This window comes from Gasterosteus aculeatus, unplaced genomic scaffold (genome assembly GCF_964276395.1).
Source record: "Gasterosteus aculeatus unplaced genomic scaffold, fGasAcu3.hap1.1 HAP1_SCAFFOLD_62, whole genome shotgun sequence".
Taxonomy (NCBI): Eukaryota; Metazoa; Chordata; class Actinopteri; order Perciformes; family Gasterosteidae; genus Gasterosteus; species Gasterosteus aculeatus.
The window spans coordinates 18,926-38,184 of record NW_027554917.1 but is presented as its reverse complement, the minus strand read 5'-3'; the positions used below and the strand labels follow the sequence as shown (position 1 = coordinate 38,184).

Genomic DNA, 19,259 nt, shown 5'->3' with positions numbered 1-19,259 from the left:
AGACAGGTTGACTCATGGAACGAACGTTCACTCTGAAGCATTTGGAGGACGTTCAGGTTCTGGAGGTGAACGGCAGCTCGCACGGGGAGTTAACAGAAGAAGAAAAACAGCGGATGATTTAGTGCGCTGTTTTGACATCATGTTTCTGGTCACGCCGTCATTACGAACCCCCGAAAAAAAAAGACACCACAAAGTCCGCCGGCGCCGTGCCAGCGGTGCGCGCTCGGTCTGGTTTTTTCCGAGAGCCGCCAGGAGGGATTCATGGAAGCGGAGGCAGATGGCGACGATCGGAAGACAACTTGACTTGGGACGGTTTTGACGGGGGATGAAAAGGTAGAGGAGACACGCGGCGCGACCGCGGCGTTTGATGGAGAACACGGGCGGGAAAAAAAAAAGTGAGGAGAAAAAGGGGGGGAGGCGGGGGAGGGTTTGACGCGCGGCAAATGGGAGCATTAAGCCGCGCGGTGAAACGTGACACGCGCACGGTTCATTTTCCAACCCGAGCGCCGTTGGATCTGAAATATCTCTCCCGGGGGGGGGGGGGGGGAGGCGAGGGGGAGGGGGAAGGGGGATGGGGGTGGGGGAGACGGTGCCCCCGAGGCCTGAGGAGCCATGACGCTACCGACAGCCGATCGTCTCAAACCTCTCAGGCTCTGAAACCGAACCGAAGCCCAACACACACACACACACACACACACACACACACACACACACACACACACACACAGCAAGTAATCTGGTAATCATCAGCCCTCCACACACACACACACACGCATGAGCCGCTTGTTGGTCGCGACCCAGAGATTAAGAAACCGGCGTTTAGGGCCCGTGAGAGGCCGAGCTCTGGCTCTCCGGTGCCGCGAGACATTAAGGCCGAACCTCTTCCCCCTAATTCCCCCGTCAAAGTGACTCCTTTCATCCCCTCTGCTTCTCTTTAAGCCACTCTCCCCCCCCCCTCGTTAACCCTCTCCCACTTAGCCGCCCCTCCCTTCGGCCCCTCTGGGCAAACTGTCCGCCCGCGGAGAGTCGCGGCGCGGAGGATCTGTAGCAGCTCTGTTGACTTTGCCCCCCCCCCCCCCCAGACGGAAAGCCGAGCCTTTAATTCCACTGGTTTCAATATCTGACCCTTAATAAAACAAATATCGATGTTTGGAGGGAAAGAAATCAGCCCCAATTACCGCCCGAGCGCAGAGGGGCGCGGGCACTGTGGGTGTGTGCGTTTCGTGCGCGTGTGTGTGTGTGTGTGTGTGTGTGTGTGTGTGTGTGTGTGTGTGACCCGGCTGGGATAAATGAAAAAGGGAGAACGTAGCGAGGTGGAACCCTGCGACCGGGTTCCTCTGAGGCTCGAGTCCCACCGCGGGAGGGTTTTTCCTTCCACGCCGCCCCCCCCCCCCCCCCCCCCCCCCTCGTCCCACGCGAGTCAGACGCCATCTCGCCTTTATGAGAACACGGTTTAAAGTGCTCCACAGCGATGGGTCCTGTACCACCTACGGACTGACCCTTTAAAAACGCTAAAGGCCGCTGCGCTGTGAGGTCAGATGGAGTCTGGAGCTTTAAATATATTTGATCCGCTGTGGGAAATTATAACTTATAAAACCCTCATTTAAAACAATCCAATAAATGGATCAACATTAAGGTCTCAAAGTTTGAAACCTGCTGTTTCGTCTTTGTCTTCCAGACGACGGCCATTCGTTTTAAGGCTCAAGATTGATGTTTCCAATGTGGACGGGTTTATATACGAGTATTAACCTTTTTCAGCATTTGAAGGAAGAGATGGAGGCAGAGAGACGTTTCAACATGAACCAATGAAATGAGTTAAAGGTTTGTTACCTACATGAAGGCTGGAACAAGAGGCGGAAAGGTTAATGATAGCGGAGCCGGATCCATCCGCCAGCTACAAAACACACACACACACACTTTCAGGTTAGCTGCTGAGGTTAGCCACATTATTAGCATCAAATGTCAGGGTTACGCACTGAATAGACAAGCATTAAACTCGCCGTCAGTAGTTAAGAATCACGGCGTTTTTTGGGGGGAGAAAGGAGGCGCAGTGGTGGACAACGTGCGGGACAACCCTCCCCCCCCTCTCTCCCCCGCCTCCCCTCGTACTACTTTCAGTGACGGCAACAACAACGACATTAAAACCTTCTGGTGTTTTTATGTTGTTGTTTTTAAAAGGACTTTGGGGGGGGCGGGGGGGGGGGGGGGGGCGCCGTGGGTTTGATGCATTCTTCAGCTCCGTTCAGTCCTGTTGGTACAAACGTGATTGCACAAGGACGCATGCACTGTGTGTGTGTGTGTGTGTGTGTGTGTGTGTTGTTCTCCCCTGTCAACAAAGCCTCACTCAGTCCGCCAAACCAATGGGATCAAATTATATTGTCTCTTGATTCTATACCATCTTCTATTGTGTGTGTGTGTGTGTGTGTGTGTGTGTGTGTGTGTGTGTGTGTGTGTGTGTGTGTGTGTGTGTGTGCGCGTTGTCAGGCAATGAGGTTGTTATTTCGTGGATTTATGGACTTTTTCAGAAATAAATCGTTTTCGCGTTCGAACGGTGAATGAGAAGCTACAGCTGTCGGCCGGCTAACTTAGCTTAGCACGAGGACAACAACCACGGGGAGACGGGGACCAACGTTTCCGTCTCTACCTAGTGTCCGCCGACACTCTGACAGCAAGACGTCAAACGGCGCGGCAGCTTTAGCCCCGCCCCCTCTGGAAGCGTTTGCCGTGGAATTAAACATTTTGTAACCTTTGACCTCGCAGAGTGAGCGAAGTTAGCCGGCGAGTTTTCACACCGAAGCGAGCGTAGGTGAAAAAACAGGTTTCGGTCCGTGGGTCGGAAGACGTGCATACGTGTGCGTGTGAAATGCGAGCGGCGATTAGGTCGATTTGAAAATAGTTTCCACGTTCCTCCACTGCAGGACAGAAAGAGAGAAAGCGGGGGAGTCGGGGGGGGAGAAAGCGGGGGAGTCGGGGGGGGAGAAAGCGGGGGAGTCGGGGGGGAGAAAGCGGGGGAGTCTGGGGGGAGAAAGCGGGGGAGTCGGGGGGGAGAAACCGAAACGTCTTGAACTTGGGAGGACAGAGACGGGGGGGTGGGGAACGGAGAGGGAATGTTAATGGTTGGTGACGGGCGCGGGTCTCGCGGTCACCGCGGTAACCACCGACCACAGAGGCGGTTGCCACGGCGTCATGTCAGAAGATGTTTATTTATGCTGCTGGTACCGCTCAGCACACGCGCACGCCAAACTAAAAAACGGCCTTCCACACCCGGCGCATTAATAGAACGTCCCTCACGCGGCCTCAGCTCTCCTCTCGACAAACCAACGCGCCTTGTTCCTTCCCGCATCTAACGGGTCGGCCCGTTCAATAGGCGTGATACCTGCGATGAGCATCGATCGCTTATCGATCGGCGGGAGGCGGGATTGGTGTTTTCTTGGGACAAACTCTTTCTCGACCATGACCATCGCGCCGCAGTTCGCAACTCAAACTGTTGCAACGCGTCCGGAACGGGGCTTCACCTGGTCGGGAACGAGCGGCTCCTCGTCGTCGATGTCGATGAAAACCTCCCCGCCGACTGACTGGGGCGTCTCACCTGCACACACACACACACACACACACACACACACACACACACACACACACACAGCAGAAACGTCGTCAGCATCCATCGCCCTCCCTGCCAGACACGACGGCATCCGTCCCGTTCTTACGTCTCCACTGCTGCTCCTCCTCCTCCTCCTCCTCCTGCCCCCCCTGCTCCGCCCCCCCCGGGGTGCACCGGTACTCCTCCAGCGAGCGGATGGTGCACTGGCCGACCACGGGCTTCCTGCCGAACTGGCGGTTGTCGATGACCCTGATGACGATGGGCGGCATGTAGAGCTCCTCGCGGGGAAGCCTCTGCCGAGCGAACACAACATGGGGAACAGAAAGAGGAGTAAAAAGGAGCCTCGCTTCACCCTCGTTGGTTACGCCGCCTGCCGCGCCCGATGCCGATTGGCTGTCTGAAGTTGATTGCTCAGGCCTTGGCGCCCGCCTCAGCGGGCGGTTAGACACTTCAAAGAGCTGCATTTAAGGAAACTATGCACGTGACATGTTCCTATGCCCCCACCGACAGCCAAGAACACTCACGCTCAACCAGAGCCCTTAATGTTGTTAGCATTTGAGGGGAAAGCGCGTTGGTGTGTTTCCAGCGCGGCGGCGCTCCTGCGGTGGTCAACGCGGGAGCGCCTGTTAGCGTCAGAAGGTGCCGAGCCAAAGCGAGGAGTGTGTCTTTGAGGGGAAAGTATGTGAATATTTCCACGCTGCGATAATAAAACACAGAGGTGATCGGCCTTCAGACCTGGACGTCGCTAACGGCGAAGCCTCCGAGGCCGCGGCGGCGCCGGGGAAAAAAAAAACACCAGCGCAGTGTTTCCATAAATCGGTTTAACGCGACGTAAGAGACGTTTAGTTTAAGAAGTGTTATTTATAAAGCCAGTAGAACGTATGGAAACCTTAAACCTTAAAGTCACGTGGAGAATATGAAATATTGTACTTTTTATTCCACTACATCAGTCGGATGGAAGTACGAGAGAAACTAAATGCTTTCTTAATGAAAGACTGGTGTAAAGTACTGGTTCCTGACTGGTTTTGGGGATTGTTGGCTTGTAAACCGCTAACATGGTTTCATTTACTCCCACATTGAGGGGATGGAATGTTAATATCGAGCTTGTAAATGTGGTATTTAGGAACAAAAAGTTTGAATCAGAGGCGGTGATTTATCAGAGATGGTGAGGAACTGGAATTGAGACTCTGGGAGACATTTCAGTCCCGTTGTTTACTTCCTCTTAACAATGCAGGAAACAAACGCTTTCACGCCGCGACGCCGTCTGAGTCAGCGTCGACCAGCTCGTTGCCCCCCCCCCCACCCCGAGGGGGCGACCACACCTCCAGCCTTCCGGGGGCCACTTTGACTGGCGCCTTTAACGGCGGCTTCCTGCGCTTTCGGTGTAGTAAGAGCGGCGGAGCCAAACTGTTCCTCGTGAGTCACTCGGCTTTCGGGGAGGACTGAGCAGCGCCGGTCCCTCTGTGACGGGAAAAAAAACGACGAAAGCTCCTACGTGCGACTACATCGACACTCAGAACCACCGCTTTCTCAGAGGACTCCATTATCGTGGCCCCACTGATGAAGATCAATGACGCCAAAAAAACCACATCGCTGCAGAGCTCTCATTAGCCCTCTGAGCAGCACTGATTGCATCTGCGTGTGTGTGCGCGTGTGTGTGTGTGTGTGCGTGCGGCGCGCTCTCACCACATCAAGGACGAGCGTGTTGACGTCAAAGTTGGGCTTCTTCTTCATGCTGCGGATGACGCAGCTCTGGACCGTGACGCCGCCGCACTCCACCTGCAGGCTCGGCGAGGCCACGCTGGCCAGCTGGAAGCTCTTCAGGTTGCGGACGCCCCACGCCAAGATCTGATGACCACGGCGCGAAATGATAATGATCACACTGTCCAGCACATTGTCCAACACACTGTCCAGCACACTGTCCAACACTGTCCGGCAAATTGTCCAACACTGTCCAACACACTGTCCAGCACATTGTCCAACACACTGTCCAGCACATTGTCCAGCACATTGTCCAACACACTGTCCAACACACTGTCCAACACACTGTCCAGCACATTGTCCAGAACATTGTCCAACACACTGTCCAACACATTGTCCAGCACATTGTCCAGCACATTGTCCAACACACTGTCCAACACATTGTCCAGCACACTGTCCAACACATTGTCCAGCACATTGTCCAGCACACTGTCCAACACTGTCCGGCACATTGTCCAACACACTGTCCAACACACTGTCCAACACACTGTCCAGCACATTGTCCAGAACATTGTCCAACACACTGTCCAACACATTGTCCAGCACATTGTCCAGCACATTGTCCAACACACTGTCCAACACATTGTCCAGCACACTGTCCAACACATTGTCCAGCACATTGTCCAACACACTGTCCAACACACTGTCCAGCACATTGTCCAGCACATTGTCCAACACACTGTCCAACACATTGTCCAGCACACTGTCCAGCACATTGTCCAGCACATTGTCCAGCACACCGTCCAGCACACTGTCCAACACATTTGGATCTGATGGTAAATTGTCTGAATTATACCTTAATCCATGAATTAGTAATGATGAGGTCATTCTTTAAGCAGCAATGTAAAATATTCCCTGGAACCAGATTTAGTGAATAGATTTGACCATAAAGTGTATTTATTTTGTGTCAAGGTCAACATGAACTTCTTCATGGAAGTGAGACGTTCACGTTGACATTTTCTGACAGAACCACGCTAGCTTTCCCCTCCGCTTCAAGTCGTTATGCTAAGCTAAGCTAAGCGCCTTCCCAAAAGGTTGCACTGCGTCTTTAACGCGCTTCTCTGGACTTTTTGGATCACGTGTGTCGATGGTCGGTTCTCTGTTCTTATGACTCCTCCACAAAAGGAGCAAACACAAGCCCAATTATCCCACGAGCGAAGCCCACCGATACCTCGATGGCGGTTCTCTGCAGCACAGGTTTGATTCCCTGAGGGACCACGAAGACGTTCGGTTCCCTCTGGGGGGGCGGGGGGGGGAGGTCCGACTCCTCCGGCTGCCGACAGGGACGAAATGTGTGAGAGGCCGGCCGCTCGCTATCAGCGTTAAGATGCACCCGAGAGGAAATGTGTGTTGTTGTACCCATTGCTGCAGGCTTTCAGAGAGGAACCCTGGAAACATCAGCTGAGGAGGCCCGTTGGAAAAGACAGGTGAGAAGAAGTAAAAGAGAATTTGTAGACATTAAATCGCCAGACTGCACATATTAACACTCAACACCGACATGCAGGCCATTTAATGCTTCTTAACAAGGGTTGACATTCCTCAAATTCCGGGTTGGTTTTCCGCCCTTTTGCATGAAAACTTCAAAGCCAAAGTTCACCCTCTTCACTCTCATCTAAATGTTCCCATTAGTGTGTCTTTAAATGCAGCGTTTGTGCGGTTTTACCTCGTCCAGAACGTGGCTGGAGGTCAGGAAGTCTCCCTGCGGGCAGAAAACTGGTTACGTCCTAAAAGGAAGACAGATACCTCCAAGGCGAAGGTGGAGAGGGAACTAGCTGGAGAGGAAGTGGAGGACGTACCTCCTGACCTGGAATATGATGAACCGCCGGCTGGAGACACAGAAGGGAATTCTTATAATGAAGCGCGTTTGAAGTCGCTGACTTAACGTCGCGCATCTCGTCTAAAACCGTGTGCGTTCGCAGAGTTCGGGTTGTTCACCGGACCTTTTCTCTGCGTATCAGCTGGAAGGCGGCCAGCAGCTCGCCGGCGCTCCTGTCCTGTCTGCGGATGGGGAACCAGGCCAGCTGGGGCGAGGAGGTCGGGGAGGGCCGGCACACACAGCGGCCCATGAACTCATCCGCCCCCTGCTCATTGAAAACACACACACACATATATATACACACACATACGCACGTACAGCCTGTACACGGAGACCCTCCGAACCGACGCTCACGTATGTGTCCTGGTCGTACAGCTCCACCACCACGTTGGGCGGAGCCGCCATCGTGGCCTCCAGGTCGCCGAAGATCTCCACCTCGTAGAAGATGAGCGTCTGGTCCCACGTGGGGTTCAAGGTGTTGCGCACCGTCACCGTTTTCTGGGACTGGTGGAGGAAGGACACGATGGCGTAGGGGTCTGGGGAGAAGAGGCCGAGGGTCCTCATAAGAACGCTGGTACAAACTTAGAAGTGTGTGTGTGTGTGTGTGTGTATGTGTGTGTGTGTCCTACACACAGTGACATCAGCAGCTTGGGAATGCCGACCTCGAGACGGAGGTTTGGGAGCACTGCTCGGAGATGTTTGTTATTCCAGGTCACAACCACTTTCTTACATGCTAACACACACACACACACACAATGTGGACGGACACACGCTTAAAGTCCACACACACAAGTACAGTCAGGCGCACACACACACACACACACACACACACACACACACACAGTGGTTTGTTATTTCAGGCCAACTAAAGAGTCTCCATGGAGCCGTTAGCGATAGAGTAAACAGAAGCTAAGTTGCATTTTCCCACCAGCTCTCAATTAACCTTGGAAGTGACATACACAGACACACACAGACACACACCACCCATGGTGACCCATTCAATTACCGTCCATTCCCAACAGCCCATTAGCTCACGTAAACAGAAAATAGCAGCAGCCCGGGGGGGTTTGTGGAAGTCCGTGTGTCCGTGTGCGACTCCAACAGAGTCATAAAATCAAAGACAGTAGCGGGGACAGACAGTAATGGACTCGCTGATTTAAAACGGGAAAATAAAGATGTCGCTGAACTTTGACCTGTTGTTTTATTACCCTCCTTTTGAACGCACAAAGAGAGACGCACAGACACAAAGGAAAGACAGACACAGAGAGAGAGAGAGCTCCTCTCTAATCACGGCCGCCATGTAGCAGCAGATTAACACACAACTGAAGCCCATCCATCAACTCTACCCATCCGTTACACCGAGTGTGTGTGTGTGTGTGTGTGTGTGCGTCTAACCCTCTGTGGCCCACCTTATCCATCACCCATCCACTCTCTCGCCCTCTGTCTATTCATCTGTCTGTTTTTCAAAGCCTCATCTGTGTTTTTACATCTGAGTCTGCGGTTTCTGATTAACACACACAGACACACACAGACACACACAGACACACACAGAGAGACGCCGTAGTTTCCATGACCTTCTTCAGATAATACCTTCACTGTCCTCTCTTTCTCTCCGTCACTGCTTTTCAGGGATACTGTGCAGCTACACCAACCTCCATTCATGATCTGACCTTTGCTAAAGAAATAAAGTTTTTGGGGATTTGCCCCAAACAATGATTGTTAACCTCTCTCTCTCTCTCTCTCTCTCTCTCTCAAAAGAACACCCCTTAAAACTGAAGCTAAACGCAACCAGCCACAGAGAGTCTGATGTTACCTGTTAGTTTTGCCCCTAGTTGACTCTAAATGATCTTTAGACGCGACGCCGGCCTCCTGTCGGCTTTCAGGTTGCTGTGGAAACCTCGTTAACGTTCGCTTATTGAAGTGTGAAGACGTGGAACTTTTGTTGGGACACGAGGGCCGGGTTTCTTTCGTTTTATTTCTCGTCTCACTTTGGTTCGATTCGGCGGCGCTGACGTTTTCGTGCACAAACCGCAAACCGATAAGGGGACGACGGACCGCGGGCACGATACCTGAGAAGCTGTCTTTGTCCATGGCCAGCAGGTCTCTGGCTTGGTACAGGTAGCAGCGCAGGTGGTAGCGGGTCCCGCCTAAACACACCCGCACACTTAATGACACAATAAAAGACAGAAAGAGCAGCCGGGCGAGTAGGTAAGTTCCGCCTTACAGTCAAAGAAACAGGAAATGGTCGGCCTGTTGACTCCGAACGTGGTCGTGACGGACTTGTCTTCGTTCCTGTCCTCTATGGTGCTCTGGGGGAGGAGGAGGAGGAAGATGGGGGATCACATTCAGAACGAAGGAAGAAGATGGATGCTGAAAGTATTGGTACAGATTTTGATGAAACGTGACGCGGCCTTCAAAATAAAAGACCACCTACGAGTGTGAACTGTTTATCCGGGGGAAGTTCTATCATAGTTTGGGCCCCTCGGCTCCAACTCATTTTAAAAGGTCAAATACAATATTTCAGACAGAATAAAGGGTGCTTTCCACTTTGGGGCGGCGGCCTGCGTTCGTCTCTTTCCTGTTTCATCATCACTCTGAGTCAAACCGGAGCCAATGGTCTCCTGGAACGCTTCCTGAAGGGCAAGACCGCTCTGAGGTGTGAGGAGAGCTCGGGCGTCTAGACAAGGCGGCTGCAAAAGCTGCCAGAGGCGGCCGGAGGTTTGCAGGCTGCCTGCGACCTCAATGCCCGTCCCTTCGGGGGATGAACGTCTCACCAGAGAACACTCCAGGGCAAAGATGGCGGCCGGCCCCGTCTTCTCCAGCGGCTCCATGCGGTACCTCCACCTGCGCCTCCTGAAGCTGTCCGTCTTCCTCGGCTTCAGGTGGAACCTCCAGCCGAACAGCGAGGCGTACTCCCAGCCCTCCTTCTCCGCCTCGTCCGGACGCTGCTGTGAACAGACACACACACACACAATAACCACCCTGAACACACATTTGTTCCACAAGAGCACCATCTAGTGGATGGAGGAGGAAACTACAACATTAAGATGAATGGCTGCGAGGTAAGGTCTTTTCTGGCTACCTTTCTGAGAGCCTCCATCTTCTGCTGGTCCCGCCGTCTCATTCGTATCCACCTGCGTCTCCGGTTTGTGTGGTACATCTTTTCTGCCGGCACCCAGGACTTGGGCCGGCGGTCCGGAGGGATGGGGATGCCGTACTCCCAGCCTGCAGGAGAAGCATCAGACAGTGATAGAAAAGATAAAAGGAATAGATTTTAAAAAAGTACAAACGTGTCAAGTATAAAAGATTTGCTCGCAAAGAAACACACTGCTTTTGTGCGTGCGTGTGTGTGTGTGTGTGTGTGTGTGTGTGTGAGAGCACCTTGATCATCCACGGCCCTGTTGAGATCTTCGCTCCACTCCACCTCCTCCCAAACCCATCCAGGAGGACACTCCACCTCGTCCTTTGGCACCGCCTTCTCCCCATTCTGAGTCAAACGCACACATTTGTTAGATGAACAGCAATGAGTCAAATCACACACACACACACACACTCAGTGGGAAAACACACGTACCACGTCCGTGTACCCCTCCGGCATGCCGATCCACTGCCCGCCCGGCAACCTCATCTGGTTTTCAAACACTTCCTCGGTGAAGGTCATGTGACCGGCGTCCACGTCATACAGCAGCCTGAGGGTTTGTCATCACAGATGTTCATGCGCTGATACAGCGGTTTTCGGGCAATGAATATACGGATTTTTTCATATGCATAAATGCAGAATTTTGAGTTTTAGTTGCACCCCAAAAAAACACCCCACTGCCATATGAACACGTAGACGAAAACCTCCTCTTACGTCTTCTCGGGGCTGATGTACCAGTCGCCGGTCCAGGTCCAGCCCGGAGAGGGTTTGAAGCTCTCTTTGGGCAGCTTGACCCGTCCGGTGAGGTCGCTGAACTTCGGGTAGGTCAGACCCGTCGTTCCCCAGCTGCCCACCAGGGCGAGTCGGGTCTGGTTCTCGTACTGCAGAGAGAGAAACTTCCCCGTCAAGCCCTCTTTCTCCTTGGATTCAAGCAGCAGGTTCTCACCCGCTAACACGAATCCGTTAATCCCAGGTAACCATGACGACAGCAGCAGCGTGCGTCTCACCGTCTCGGCGAAGACCGACAGCTTCCCCTCGGCGTATTGGTTGAAGTGTTTGACGTCGGCGGCCAGGCCGAACCAGACTTTGACCCTCAGCTGACCCGGGAGTTTGGCCTCTCCGCCGCTGCTCTGTGGGTTCTGCACGACGCGCACAGCCGGTCAGCAAGACGGAGTGTGTGCGTCTGTGTGTGCGTCTGTGTGTGGGTCTGTGCGTGTGTGTGTGTGTGTGTGTGTGTACACCTTGAGGAAGACGGTCTGCAGCTGTCCGCAGTGTTTCCCACAGTGCTGCTGGGAGAAGATGACGGTGTGCGCCGGGATGCGGTAGTACGCCACCCGCCGGTCGCCCTGCAGCATCCAGATCACGATGTCCGGGAGGCTGTTCTGAGGCTGGGCGAGAGACACCGAGAGCGCACAGGGGAACAGAGAGAGAGAGAGAGCATTCGCTCCCTTATATTCTGTCCAAATGGGTTAATTATTATTTCAACCGTCACTAGGAAAACCCGATTGGAACAGCGGGGCCGGCTCACCTCCTCGGCGATGGTCCTCAGCCGGCCGGCCCAGTCCTCGGCCTGCTCCAGCACCGTGGACAGCTCGGTGGCGTCCCCGTACTTCAGGGCCTGCGCCGCCGCCACGATCTGCTGCAGGTGGAGGGAGCGGACGTGCCTCAGCGAGCGGTCCAGGGAGGTCGCACACTGCCACTGGTCGATGGAGGGCAGCTCTTCGCTGGAGGGGGCGAGAGGGGCGAGAGGGGCGAGGCAGAAAGCCTGAATCAATCGGCTTGACGAGAGGAACGAAAAAGGGGTCTCCGCCAACATCGCCGTCACACGGCGATTACCTGCAGTCCGAGATGACCTGATCCAACAGCTCCACCACTCGGAGCTCCACCTCCTCCAGCTCGCCCCCCGCCTTCACCTCCAGCTGCACCCGCTGCAGGTGGGCCTCCTGAACACACACACGCATGCATGCATGGTAGACCCTCTGCATCCCCCCCCCCCGCGCACACGTCGCATGTTAAGCACAGCCCTCACCAGCCTCTCTATGATCGCCAGCAGCATGTTGAGGGCCTCGATCCTCGGCCGGATGTCCTCCCACTCTGAAGACAGAACCACCACCGGTTTAACGTTCCCCCAGGGGAGGTAGTAGTAGTGGCAGCCTGGAGAACACACACACACAAGGATGACACAGCTGGACGTGAAGATAGATCCGAGGCGCCGCATGCGACCTGACCTTCAACCTACCGTCGAACACGGCCCTGCTGAACTGGGTGGTGGAGGCCAGAGGCAGGCAGGTGTAGTCGAACTTGTTGCCGTAGTTGCCGACGCTGACCTCAAACTGGACGGCGTCGTCGACGTCCTGGAGGTGCGTGGCCGAATAAAACGCCACGAAGAGGGAGAACTTCCGCTTCCTGAGGAACTTCTGTCGGATCGGACGGAGGGACAAAGGTCGGAGGTTCGGACGGTGCGTTTTTTCTTTTGCGTCGTACCGGCGACGTTCAACCTTCCGGCCCTCTCACCTCCACCACCAGCAGGTCGTCCGACGGGATGTCTTCGGTTTTCTGCTCGGGCTTGTCCGTCAGTTTGGTCGTCAGCTCCAGCAGGACCCGCCCTCGGTACGCGACGCCCTCGCCCTGACCACACGGAGAGAGACCCTTCGATACAGCGACATGCAAACGGACCGCCGCCGCCAACGTTTTCTCATTCGGACTGTCGAGGCAGACGGTCGGACTCAACGAGGGGGAAATGAAAGCGTGGTTACTTTTCCGAGGTTGAGCGCCTCGTGGGGGTCGTTGAAGGCGGTGAACTCTCGGGCGCTGCCGTACAGGTTCACGAAACACGGGCCGAACGTCGGCAGGAAACCCAGGCTGTCGTCAACTGCGGCGAAAAACGACAACGGATCGTCACCAAAAAGGAAAGCGGCGCGCGGCGAAAAACTCAGAAAACTGATGAAACGAATGAAATGGATCGAGGGGATTTCATCTGAGGCAAAAGGTGAGAATGAAGCGGCGTCGGGGTTGATCGGGAAACGGAGATTGGAAAACAAAATGGCAAACGGCGGCGTAGAAAGGATGGCTGGACGTACTGCCGGAGTGGACGGTCCGTGGAGTCAGGGCGTCTGAATGCGTGGAGAGGAAGCGTGGTTCAGAGTCACAGACGGATGTTCAGAGTCAGACCGGAAAAAGGAAAACGGACGCCAACCCAAGGAAAAGCACTCGAGCACAACGCGAGAAAAAAAAGCCCTTAAAGCAAATGACCGGTCTGCCACTCGCATCCTCCATCATCAAGCCCATGCATCCTGTCACCCGCCGTGAGTGAAGCTCGTGCGTGTCCGTGCGACAACTCTGATCACACGCGTCTGGAGAAACACAAGGCGGTGAAATAAAGGCGGAGCGGGACGGACGATGCGGCCTGAGTGACTGAAGCGTCGTGCTCGCTGAAGTTGAAGCGGTGCCTCATGCGGGAGGGGTATCGGAGTCACTTCAGTTACACGTGAAGCGTAAACATGCGTTCGATTCAAGGCCGATCCAAGCAAACTAAAACTGAACCACAATCCAGACTAAACCGGTTAGTTCTCTGGTGGTTAGACCTGGTCAGGAAGAGGAACCAGTGGACCATAGCAGCACAAAGAGTGTCCCGATTACTTCCCGTCCAAACCCACTCTTACCATCTATCTCCCCACCGGGGGCGGAGATCTTGGACATACAGAGGTGGGTGGTGCCGATGACGTCATTGTGACTCGCTCTGTCCCTGAAATGAGAAAGTCAGAAGGCAAAAGCTCTGAAACCTCCTTTTTTTTGGGGGCCAAATGGTGAGATTGATTAAGATGTCAAACTCTGACAGAGATTTTGTGGGGGGGGGGGGCGCTGGATTACATTAAAACAGAACGTAAAATAATAAATATAGCTTAGATGTGTGCCAGCATTCACCAGTCCAGGATCCGGATCCTCATCTTCTCACACATGGAGGGAAACTAGTAGCGGTAAAAGAAGCCATATAAGGTAGAACCATGAAGACTTTCATCTCTGCAGCACAATAAAGTCGTAGGATAATGTTCTTCTCTCGGTGGTCTCACCCTAATCGGCATGGCCAGGCTCTGGTTCCACTGCGGGTTGGCGTTCTTCTCCATGGTCTTAGTGCGGTCCTGCACGAGACATACGACACATTAAACGCCACGAATTAAACGCTGCTGAATGTTGCGTTCGGGATACAGATGTCGGGCTGGAGGCGACGCACAGTTTTTCCAGCAAAGTGGATCTCCACCAGAGGATCCACCAGGTTCTTCCTGTTGCTGTCGAAGCCGAGAATCTGCCTCATGCCGTCCACGAAGGCGTCGTCCACTGCAGACAGGAGACGAGAGGGAATAGACCAAACGCACCGGAGCCGTAATCAGCGGGACACACCACACTCACTCTGTGGCAGGTCTTCGGCTCTGAAGACCCTCAGGTTGAAGGTGGCTCCCCTCAGAGACAGACCGGCCGGCCTCAGCAGGTTTCCCTCTATGTCTTCTTTGTCCTCGGCGCACGCGCGCTTATCGGCCTGGAGGAGACGCGCGGACACAAAAACACGCGACGGGTTAAAGACGGGCATTCGTTAAGACCAGGAAACTGTGTTGGGACACACAACAGAGAGAGATCTGGGGGGGGATACCCGAGTAAAACGTGGTACACTACACTACTCCATCACAGGAGCTTTCTACACCACCCCGCTTATTTTATGCTTCAAGTTCATTTGCAAAGTAATAAGATGATTTCCTCGTATAATAATCAGCAGTATGCAAAGTATCTCAAATTTCAAACGCAACTTGTACTAAACGTTAGTTAGAGAGCCTGAATTTATCATTAAAACGTCGCTTTCCTTTAATCCTTCCAACTACGGGACGGAAGAATGCTGGCGCGCGCTAGTGTTCGCTAGCGTAGCATGTTAGCATCTAGCGATAACATCCCGAGCATCTGGCCGCTAGCGGGCAGTTCTCCCGTCCCGATTCCGGCTGATTTCATGACAATCTCACCGGCGGCTCGTCTCCAGCGGCCAGGACCAGCAGGCTGACCTTCAGGTAACCTTTGACCCCGGCGGAGAGGTCGTCGGGTTCGCAGAGCAGCAGCCATTTCCTCAAGAAGCAGTGCCCTGCAGAGAGACACTGATCAATAATGTCCCGTTTTCACAGCAGCGTGGTCCATTTAAATGTGTGTACTCACTGTGCTCATTGTAGACGGTGCCCACATCCAACTGCAAATATGTGTTTATTATATTGTAAATCAATGTAATAGCAGATTAGAAGATTTCATTGCTCTGTCAATAATTTTACTTTGTGCACTTTACTTCCTACATTTAGCTCAAATACTGAGCATATCCACTTAAAAGTCACCCTTTATGTTTTTTATTTCATTTGTGCAGTTCACCTTGAATTCACCGATCACAGCGTCCGTTCTGAGTGAGCGGGAGTCACACACCTGGGGGGCAGGTACAGCGGGTTTACATTGTTCTGACAGCGACTGACAGTAAAATATCATAAGATGAAACTCACAGTGATGAAGATCGGTTCATCGAACAAGTCCGATGGGGTCTCGAAGAAGTTGAGGAAGAACGTCTGTCGAGGGGAGACGGATGTGAACCTTTATTAACGTGACACATTTCCACAGTTCTCCTCAGGAACCCGCAGGAACGTTTTTTTGTCTACCTCGTCAAAGAAGGGGTTGTTGCCCTTTCTGATGCGGGTCCTCCTGGTCTGCCCGGCCACCGTTACCTTGACAACGGGCTTGATGTTGATGCCCGGCAACTGCCGGCCCTCGATGACCCGCACCCGGACCTGCACAGGTGGACACGTGAGCCTTTAAAGTCTTTGCAGTAACTTACATTAATGCATCGTGACTGATCTAATTATGATGTTTTTTTATGAGCTCTTCCCGATCTGAACCCTTCTCAGTTTTGTGACCCTACTACAGGCAGCGCCTCGTAGTCCTTGTGTAACATCCCTGAATCACCACACGGTGGCGCTGTGAGCAAAATTTTAATACTAATACCTTTTATCTGCCACCAAAGGAAAGCAGGCAAAGAGTACTTTTATTTTGAAAAACAGCCCTGTTGGATCACGGACGCTTCACCTGCAAGTCCTGCGGCTTGTCGGCCAGCGGTTTCGGCTGACCGCTGGCGCCCCTCCTCCTCTTCCTCAGCCCGCCGTGGGTGTTGTAGGACGGCGGCGAGCGCTTCGGCGTCTGCGCCGTGGGGGACTCTCGGCCCGGGGGCCCCTGGGGCCCCACGATGACCATGGAGCGCCCGTCGTCGGCGCCCTGGTCCTCCGGCGGCTCCAGCATGATCATGCTCTCCGTGTCCTCCTCGCCCAGCGTGTCCAGAGAAATCACTGCGGAGGCCGAGACAGCGAGTCAGTCCCTGTGAGACCCCGGGGGGGGGGGGGGGGGGGGGGGGGGGGTGAACGTGGGCAGCGGGGCGAGGGGTTATATTACTGGTGACCGTGTCCATCTCCACGTTGGGGTTGTTGTTATGGGGCGGAGCCTCGTGCTGGAAGGGGGGCTGAAACACTGGAGCCGACCCCGGGGGGGGCACGTAGGAGACCTGCAGGGTCAGCGTGGCCTGGTGGAAACAACCGTGGGGGGAATCCTTGCATTAGTTGCGCACAAATCGTGCCTTTCAAGCAACTTTTGATGCTGAAATAATTGCAAACAAGACGTTACTTTTTTATTTATTTATTTTGCAAAAGAACAAATGATTGATAATGACACTCATTGGAATATCCTCCATCTGTTTTGCGTGAGACAAAAGATTTCTTTGGAATAAATTGCGCTGCAGCATTTGTGCGCTGTCCGGTGTGTTGCCCAGTTAAAGGTGTCGTCTCCTGCAGTTTCCTTTGACCGGAAAAAGCAGCTTAAGTGATAAACTGTGATGTTTCTCCGGGCTGTGTGTGTGTGTGTGTGTGTGTGCGTGTGTGTGTGTCCTGCTCACACACTTTTCTTAAAAATGTAAAATTCTAAGACAAGCTGGATAATCCCACCGCAAGAGAGAGAGATCAAATAGGACGAATAAGAGAAATATGTAGTCAGATTAAATTGGATTCAAATGAAATAAAATAGCAACAGGGGGATTATTGTTATTCTGCTCTGACTCTATTTCAAGACACAGTCGGGATTTACGATTCGCCATCGCTTCGTGATACAATGAGGCAGTAAATTAATCTGTCTGGGCATCATTTTGTGTGTGTGCGTGTGCGTGTGCGTGTGCGTGTGTGTGTGCGTGTGTGTGTGCGCTCACCCCTGTGATGTTCCTCTTGGTGTCCAGCAGGGACACGGTGAAGGTGGCGGCCAGGTTGGGAGAGTTGAGAACGTCTCTGAGACCCAGACGAGTTTCCCCCAGAAACCTGAACGCAGCGCACACACACACACTTAAAATGTCTTTAAAAGTATTACATGTAGTACAATAGAACTTTGACATGAGTAGAATGAGTCTGTTGAGGTCAGGGCTTGTGCAGAGTATTAAACGTCAGGTGGAAATGACGTATTTTAGGTGTTAGAACCTGCATTTGTTCCCTTGTCACCTAACAACTCAAATCATTTTTATCGGACTCGTTTTGTTCTTTGTGACTCAAGAACCAGCTGGTGGCAAATCTGAGAAATCCATCTTTGTAGCTACGTGTTCAACTCCAAAAGGTGAACTATGCTTTGGTGCAAGAGGTCGAGGGTTTCGAATCCTCCAAAATGCCCCGGACCGAAGCAAAGAGGTCCCGGTCCGGGCGTCCCGTGAGAAGCGGATGAATGGATCGCTGAATCAATCGGCACAACTGTCGGTGAATGGGTGGAAACACGAGTGCATAAATACTCCACCACCACAATGAGAGGATGACCTGATTCTTTCATGCCTGACCCTTCCTCCTCCCTTCCTCCTCCCCCCCTCCTCCCCCCCTCCACCCTCTGACGCGCTCGACATCTTGATAGACGCTCCCGAAATAACCACGTGGACGGGTCTGGGCCCTCTTCTGTGGGCCGGTACCTGTTCCTCCCCATCTTCTCGTGGTCTTTGACAACGCAGTGCACCTCCGCGCACGAGTCCAGCGGGATCCCCTTCAGGTCCCATTCGAAACCCTGACGGAGACACAGCAAACAAGGCCGGCCATGAAGCTCGCCCCCCCCTCTCTCTCTCTCTCACATCTCCACTCTAAGCTAGAACATCAGCACAAGAAAAGTCGGTTTCAGCCTGAAGAGCGTCTGATGAATCTGAGGTACCTCGTTCCAAACGGGGTTGGGGTTGTTCTTGATGATCTTTGTCTTTTTCTTGGACCCTGAAGGAGAAACGGGAACATCACGAGTTAGCATATGGAACAAACTCTGGGGTCCAATGTTCCTGTGACACCGACATGCGTGTGCGTGTGCGTCTTTGTGTGGCTTCCTGTAAGTTCAGAGCTCAGATTCCATGTCTGTCTGGCACTCGTTACAGGAAGTGGGACTTGAGACGGAGCGAGAGGCTGCCAGAATTCATCACCATCATCACAGGAATGTGATGGAGTTCGTTACGTGAACACGTATGTAAAAATCAGTTCAGGTCAAATTCACTTTTAGAATAAACTCGGTGTGACATATTTGGATGACCTTGATATCAGAGCGGGTTTGGGTTTGTTGTCTCTCCTCACCCTCACACCCACGGCTGTTTGCTTTCCTGTTTTCCACCACAGTGATCCTCCAACGTGAGAAACACACACACACAACAATTTACCTTTACAGTTACACAAACAAGTGCTGACGCAAATACCCACATTCAAGTACTCAAATATCTACGGAAATGATGTCATGGCAGGCATCTTCAAAAAGCCCTCAGGGGGGTCGAGAGGGTGCGTTAAATGCTTGTGTGTGTGTGTGTGTGTGTGCGTGTGTGTGTGTGTGTGTGGGGGGGGGGGGGGGGGTTATCTGAGCGAGCATCTCAGAGACAGGAAGTGGCACAG

General features: G+C 53.2%; 1 protein-coding gene across 16 annotated transcripts in view; it reads right to left on the bottom strand.

Annotated features, from left to right (window-relative positions):
- The window catches only part of LOC144394851 (dysferlin-like), a 38,814-nt gene that overhangs the window by 14,643 nt on the left and 4,912 nt on the right, over nt 1–19,259 (bottom strand). For 4 of the 16 annotated variants that reach the window (XM_078098047.1, XM_078098048.1, XM_078098050.1 and 1 more), the window contains 41 exons: nt 18,547–18,602; nt 18,314–18,405; nt 17,579–17,684; nt 16,777–16,903; nt 16,417–16,673; nt 15,993–16,121; nt 15,840–15,902; nt 15,715–15,765; nt 15,511–15,541; nt 15,324–15,439; nt 14,725–14,851; nt 14,549–14,652; nt 14,388–14,456; nt 14,242–14,285; nt 13,980–14,062; nt 13,398–13,430; nt 13,074–13,189; nt 12,832–12,945; nt 12,557–12,734; nt 12,347–12,471; nt 12,154–12,260; nt 11,846–12,041; nt 11,559–11,705; nt 11,325–11,456; nt 11,032–11,198; nt 10,753–10,867; nt 10,560–10,665; nt 10,261–10,403; nt 9,953–10,126; nt 9,403–9,487; nt 9,248–9,325; nt 7,533–7,714; nt 7,303–7,443; nt 7,159–7,188; nt 7,026–7,061; nt 6,722–6,763; nt 6,534–6,635; nt 5,288–5,449; nt 3,708–3,894; nt 3,516–3,589; nt 1,835–1,894 (listed from right to left, as the gene is read on the bottom strand). In XM_078098047.1, the coding sequence (XP_077954173.1) occupies nt 1,835–1,894; nt 3,516–3,589; nt 3,708–3,894; nt 5,288–5,449; nt 6,534–6,635; nt 6,722–6,763; nt 7,026–7,061; nt 7,159–7,188; nt 7,303–7,443; nt 7,533–7,714; nt 9,248–9,325; nt 9,403–9,487; nt 9,953–10,126; nt 10,261–10,403; nt 10,560–10,665; nt 10,753–10,867; nt 11,032–11,198; nt 11,325–11,456; nt 11,559–11,705; nt 11,846–12,041; nt 12,154–12,260; nt 12,347–12,471; nt 12,557–12,734; nt 12,832–12,945; nt 13,074–13,189; nt 13,398–13,430; nt 13,980–14,062; nt 14,242–14,285; nt 14,388–14,456; nt 14,549–14,652; nt 14,725–14,851; nt 15,324–15,439; nt 15,511–15,541; nt 15,715–15,765; nt 15,840–15,902; nt 15,993–16,121; nt 16,417–16,673; nt 16,777–16,903; nt 17,579–17,684; nt 18,314–18,405; nt 18,547–18,602 (4,487 nt within the window). The remainder of the gene's footprint in view (nt 1–1,834; nt 1,895–3,515; nt 3,590–3,707; nt 3,895–5,287; nt 5,450–6,533; nt 6,636–6,721; nt 6,764–7,025; nt 7,062–7,158; nt 7,189–7,302; nt 7,444–7,532; nt 7,715–9,247; nt 9,326–9,402; nt 9,488–9,952; nt 10,127–10,260; nt 10,404–10,559; nt 10,666–10,752; nt 10,868–11,031; nt 11,199–11,324; nt 11,457–11,558; nt 11,706–11,845; nt 12,042–12,153; nt 12,261–12,346; nt 12,472–12,556; nt 12,735–12,831; nt 12,946–13,073; nt 13,190–13,397; nt 13,431–13,979; nt 14,063–14,241; nt 14,286–14,387; nt 14,457–14,548; nt 14,653–14,724; nt 14,852–15,323; nt 15,440–15,510; nt 15,542–15,714; nt 15,766–15,839; nt 15,903–15,992; nt 16,122–16,416; nt 16,674–16,776; nt 16,904–17,578; nt 17,685–18,313; nt 18,406–18,546; nt 18,603–19,259) is intronic. The other 12 variants (XM_078098051.1, XM_078098052.1, XM_078098054.1 and 9 more) reach the window with 6 other exon arrangements.